Below are 6,189 nucleotides of genomic sequence, written 5' to 3'. Positions count from 1 at the left end.
GTCCAGTCATGAGTGGAGTCCCACCAGGTCTCCGTTATCCCAATGACGTCATAATCCTTTGCACTGAGCAGGAGGATTAGCTCCTCCTGCTTGTTGCCGAGGCTCCTGGCATTAGTGTACAGGCAGGCAAGTGTCCCTTGGGGGCTCTTGCCTTGCCCACAGATTGTGCCAGGGCTGGGGCAGGGGTGGGCTCCCTTAAGTGCCTTGGTCTGCTGGCTTTGCAGGGGTTGCTCAGCGGGCCAGCAGTGGCAGTAGTCCCCCCATCCTCCAGGGGGCTAGGTTTAAAGCCCAGTGGAGCAGGTCAGCCAGCCTGGCTGAGAAGAGCTTCCTCCCCAGTGGGGAGAGGTGGAGGCCATCTTTTCCCAGCAGCTCGCTGCCTCTCTCGCCAAAGAGTGGGCTGTGGTCGGGGAAGCCAAAGCCTTCCCGATGACACCAGCTCCTCAGTCTTTGGTTCACTACGTGGATCCTCCTCTGCCTCCTCAGCCCATAGCCCGAGACTGGGAGGATCAACAAAAACACCACCTGAGCTCCCAGACCCCTAAGCCCCGCTCCCAAGTCCCTGTAGTGCCCCATGACCTGGCTGGGGGTGCTCCGAGCTGTGTCATTGGTGCCCATGTGAATAAGGAGCATGGGGTAGTGGTCTGTTGGCCGGAGAAGCTGCGGGATCCTCTCCGCAATGTCTCGGATGCGGGCCCCCGGGAAGCAGCAGACCTGCCATCTTCCAGGTCATAGATAAAGATATTGAACAAAACTGGCCCCAGGACTGATCCCTGGGGCACCCCACTTGATACTGGCTGCCAGGCTGGCTACAGCTGGGACTGACTGCTCTGTGGGGTTCGCAAGACAGGGAGGTGGGTGGCTCATTGCTGAGACAGGGGTTTTTATAGTAGGAACCTGGGAACCTTCCACCACCAAGAAAGGAGGACTCAGGGGCAGCCTAAATAATTCCAGTTCCCTCAGCCTCTCCCCTATTAACAGAGGTGAAAAATCACTACCCTTGATCTGCTGGCAACACTACTTTGAGCCCAGCATATCTGCAGTTTTCTGTGCCATCTTCCAGGTCATAGATAAAGATATTGATCCCCACCATACAGTCCATTCATTGCACCTGTACTTCTTTGGCTTACTTGCAAGAATCTTGTGGGGCAAAGTATCAAAAGTCTTGCTAAAGTTAAGGTACACCACCTCCACTGGTCTGCCTGCATCCACAGAGCCAGTCACCTTGTCATAGAAAACAATCAGGATCAGGAGAACGTGTTATGATGACCTATGGGGAAGGTCCATGGCGTGTGCCTTGGAGGCACTGCAGGGGAGACACCCTGCACAATGTCTGCGGGGAGCTGGGAATTGAATGGATAGAAGCCAATGTTAGTGCCCAGCCACTGGACAGGTCTATCTCCCACCACAGGCAGGAGACTGCATCGGCTCACTGGAGCAGATAAGCCAGAGTGATTTGAAAAAAAGGCGGATCCTGTTCTGGATTTCTGGATGTCAGATTCTGGTGCAGATCTGTGACTGAGAGGGAGAAGTGTTGGGAGAAAAGCATGCATTTGAGCAGCAGCTGGACCTGCTGTAACGAGCCATCAGTCATTGGCCTGTGACTGGGCAGGAAGCAGCTGGTGCTGGAGCAGCAGAACTGAGCAGAGCAGGGAGGTTTTTGTACGGGGCTGTAGCACTGTGAGAGGGTAGCTGTTATCCTTCTGACAGTAATAATCTGCAGCATCCCCAGCTTCCACCCGGCTGATGGTGAAAGTGAAGTCGGTGCCAGACCCACTGCCGCTGAACCGGTCGGGGACCCCGGAGGGGCGGCTGTTTGTGCTGTAGAGAAGGAGCTTCGGAGCCTGCCCTGGTTTCTGCTGGTACAAGGCCATGTAGCTGCTAACGCTGGAGCTGGTTTTGCACTTGATGGTGACTGTGTCTCCTGGGGACACTGCCAGGGACTCTGGAGTCTGAGTCACAAGGATGTCGCCACTGGAGCCTGCAGGGTGGAAAATGCTCAGTATGAACACAACAGCAGTCACTTCAAGTGCAATAAAGATTAGCAAAGGGAAATTCCTCCTGTGCTATTTTAAATTCCTCCAAGCTTCTTTTATGGAAACTGAGTAGCAACTAGGAATGGAAATACCCTCCAGAGGATAAAGAAGCATCCTGTCCTGAAGGAATCTCTGTTATTAAGTTTAAATTTCCAACTGGCTTGGGCTGCTAAGGCTACAGTCGGGATTGTCCATGTGCCAAGTCTTCCCCGTCTCAATCTCATGAGGAACCTAACAGTCTGGGCTGCTCCCTCCCCGCTGCTGCCCTTACCCTGCGCCCAGAGCACGAGGAGCCCGAGGAGCTGAGTCTGCCACAGCATCTTGCTGCTTCTGCACCGACTGACACGGAGCTGAGAGACACCAAGCGTTAAACCGGCCCCTTTATAGCTGCTCCCCAGAGCAGGGCGCAGTCACTGGGTGGCTGTATGCAAACCTAACATCCTTATGCAAAGGTGCATTCCCTGGGGTCCATTAAACTGACAGCAAAGAAAGGACTCCACCTTCCTATGATCTACTCAGAAATTATTGTTTGCAGCCTTGTTTGCACACAGGGATGAAGACAGTGTGTGCTGCTTATTGGCTCTGACTCATCTGCCTGAGCAGTTCACTGGTGGTGTAAGCCCATTGCCTGCCCAAGTCTTATTCTGAATCTACTCCAGCGTCCGTATCAGATATGTTTTGTGCATCTGCTGAGCAATCTGGCTTTGCTTCAGTGGCGACCAGCTCAGTCTCCGCTCCATGTTTCACCCCTCCATGTGCTCACATAGCGGTTTTCATGGAGGTGGCTTGGGAATGAAGTCTTGGCTTCTTTCAAGTCAATGGCAAAGCTCCCATAGCCTCTAGTAGGGGTCAGGGTTTCAACTGGAGAGTGTCACCCTCCTTACTCAAGTCCCTGACACTGGTTTCGACTAAATACCAACAGAGATGCCAAGGAGTGTCAGCAGCTGGAAGCTGCAGCCTGATTGATACACTGAACAGCCGTGGAGCCATTAAGGGAAGGAGCACGATGCCGAGGGGTCTGGACACCCTTCAATCTGACTTGGAGCATTTCCAGTGGAGGAGAAATATAAAAAAGCATCAACCATGTGTGACCCTGTGCACACATCCTAAAATACCTGAGTCATAATCATGTTTCTTGCACTGTTTGCTACAGGGCAGAACCAAGGGGTGGCCAGTGTCCTCGCATTTGCTAGCATTGTTTTGTGTCCTGGTGCATTTATTTATGGTTTCTCTGGGTGCATAATGCTTGTAATTGCTTCAGGCATCGTGGTGTGTGTTTCAGCCCAAAATGCTGAGATGAACTTGAAACCTCAACTCTCGGGATATCTTCAAAACATCCCCTTTGTCACTGGCAAGAATATCTTTGCACATCACAAGCAGGGTGTGCATGTTCTGAGGTGTGTGCATGGGTGGATGTGCATGTGGGTGTGGAGTGTCTTCACTTCCCTACATGCCTGTTTATGGCCAAACTGTTTCCAGTTGACAATGCTTATGGTCAGGGTGAAAAAACAAATCTTGCTGCCCTGATGGCCCGGGCCCCACTGTGCAAATTTTTGGACATTTCATAGTGGAAACGGCACCAAGATGAGAGCTCTGGCTGGTTCCAGATCAGTCCCATTCTGTCACGTGGTCTCCCAGGTTCTCCTCTATAAGCTACCCCTTGTAATATAATAAAGGCTTAGTCTGTCTGTCTGTGTGTCCATAACGCTTTAGGGCAACTGTGCATGTGTGGTTTAAAACTGGCACCTTTCTGTATCCTAGCACGGAGACAAAAATGGTGCAAATTTAAAACGGTGGCTTTTGCAGTTTCTTCTCTGCAGGCAGGAGGGGCCCCTTCCCCAATGGGATGGGGGGGCAGGTTGGGGTCAGGCCGGCCAGGAGTGCTGTGCAGTGCCACATGTCGGGGGGGAGTGGGGCAGGAACTGCGCTGTGCTGCGCAGCAAGGCAGGCAGTGGTGCTGGGGGGGGGCACAGCCCCCAATATTCACCTGACCCCTCAGAGCCACCCCTCCCAGCACTGCTACCCGCACTGGAGGAGGTGCAGGGCTCCTGGCCTGAGCCATCCCAGCTCATGCATGTGTGTGGCTGCAGGGACACAGCAGCTCCCTCCCAGGCAGGGCAACAGGGGTTGGGGAGCGAGGGAGCCCCTGGTGCCTGGGCAGGGGGAGGGAGAAGGGGAAGGGGCTGCCTCAGCATGATGGAGAGTGAGGGAGGGAGGAGGTCCTGGGAGGGGAAGATGGGTGTGTGTGCATGTGTGTGTGTGTGTGTGTGTGTGTGTGCGTGCGCGCGGGTGTATGTGCTCATCCCAGTGTGTGTGTGCTCATCTGTGTGTACGTGTGCATCTGCACATCCTGTGTGCATCTGCATCCATCGGTGGCATGTAGTGGGTGCACGCAAGTGCATGTGCACCCCCTGAGATTGGCCGCGCACCCCCTGGAAGCTCCAGTCGTGACACTGGGATTGCCGGTGGAAGTGCGCTTCTGGTTCCACTGGTTCCGCTGCTGGTGCTTCTGGGCTCGGTGATCGGCATCAGTTGCCCATGTCTGCATGTGTGTCTGTGTGTGCAAGTCAGGGCATCTGCATGGTTCTGCTTCTGTGTGTGTATCTGTGTGTGCGTGTCTGCGTGTACATCCATGCATCTCTGTTCATGGCAGGAGGGAGAGTGTGTTTGTGTCTGTATCCATGTGCAGAGAGTGAGTGAATAGAGTGAATGCCCATCTGTGTGTGTGAGTGAATATGCATGTGTGAGTGTGTGTGCATGTGTCTGTGTACATGACAGGGAGAGTGTGCTTGTCCCTGTGTGCCCATGTGCAGAGAGTGAGTAGAGTGTGCACCCATCTGTGTGTGTGTGCCATGTGTCTGTGTGCATGCACATGTGTCTGTGTGTGTCTGTGTTCATGGCAGGAGGGACAGTGTGTTTGTGTGTCCATGTGCAGAGAGTGATTGAGTGAATACAGTGCATATCTGTCTCTCTGTGTGCATGTATGTCTGTGTTCATGGCATGGAGAGTGTGTTTGTCTCCGTGTGTCCATGTACAGAGAGTGAGTGAGTCTAGTGCTCACCCATCTGCATGTGTGCATGCTCGTCTGTGCATGTATCTGTGTATGTGTGAGTGTGTCAGTGTATGTGCATGTGTGAGTGCATGCATGTGTCTGTGTTCATGGCAGGAGGGAGAGTGTGTTTGTGTGTCTGTGCAGAGAGTGAGTACAGCGCATGCCTGTCTGCATGTGTGCGTGTATATGTCTGTGCGCGCAGCTGTGTCTCTGTGTGCATGCATGTGCTAGGGCATGTGCAAGTGTGAGTGTGCATGCATGTGTCTGTTTATGGCAGGGAGAGTGTGTTTGTGTCTGTATGTCCATGTGCAGAGAGTCAGTGACCCACGTACCTTCCCCAGAGCCGCCCCTCAGCTGTGCTGGTGGCAGTGACAGTCAGGCGATGTTTCTACACCTGCTGCACATCCCGGCTCTGCCTCACTGCTCACCACCTTATCCGTGCTCGGATTTATTCTTTGACCTCCAAGTAGGTTCAGACAAGGGGTTTTCCTGGAAAGAACCTGGGAGTGAACTCCTGGCTGCTTTCAAAGTAGTGACAAAGCTCCCATTGTCTTCTCTGGACTAAGATTTCACTGGGGGGTATTCCCCTCCCAGCTGGGGTTTGCAGTAATCCTCAGGAGAGGTATCAAGTATCAAGGCATATCAGAGGCTGGAAGATGCAGGCTCTGATGGCCCCCTGCCCTGCTCTCTGTGCCACTGTTTGCCCTGTGCAGAGAGAGGGAGAAGGGTTGGTGACACAAGGTCAGTCTGACCTGGAGACGTGGCCCCTGCAGACATCTGTGCCTTGTTGTGTCCCACTCAGGAGTGTGAGGTTGACGTGCCAATGCACTCTAGTGTATGCTGCTGCCGTACTCCCTCCTGACACTGCTGGTGCCACGCCACTCCTTCCTGCCTTGATTTCATCTCAGTTGAACCTCAGCCCGGGTGCAACACCCTGGACTAAAGCTCCACCAATGGCCTCAGGGTCCTTTCTTTTTCACACCTGCCCCATGGATTTTATTACCCTTCCCTCTTCCAAATTCCCACATCTTCTTCCATGCCCGGCTTTCAGAAACACCTGCTTCCTGCCAGTCCCTCTCCCTCCTCCCTCTTGCCTTGACCAGA

The 6,189-nt window shown here is 53.6% G+C and overlaps 1 gene segment (V, D, J or C); it reads right to left on the bottom strand.

Moving 5' to 3' along the window:
• Positions 1–1,583: 1,583 nt before the first annotated feature.
• On the bottom strand, positions 1,584–2,474 carry LOC149851870 (immunoglobulin kappa variable 1D-12-like). The segment is given in 2 exon segments: positions 1,584–1,978; positions 2,305–2,474. Coding segments are annotated over 2 exon segments (444 nt in total).
• Between the last annotated feature and the right edge of the window lie 3,715 nt (positions 2,475–6,189).

Source organism: Crocodylus siamensis, unplaced genomic scaffold (genome assembly GCF_052110815.1).
Source record: "Crocodylus siamensis isolate JL-2025a unplaced genomic scaffold, ASM5211081v1 HiC_scaffold_114, whole genome shotgun sequence".
Taxonomy (NCBI): Eukaryota; Metazoa; Chordata; order Crocodylia; family Crocodylidae; genus Crocodylus; species Crocodylus siamensis.
This window is presented reverse-complemented; position numbering and strand designations above follow the sequence as displayed.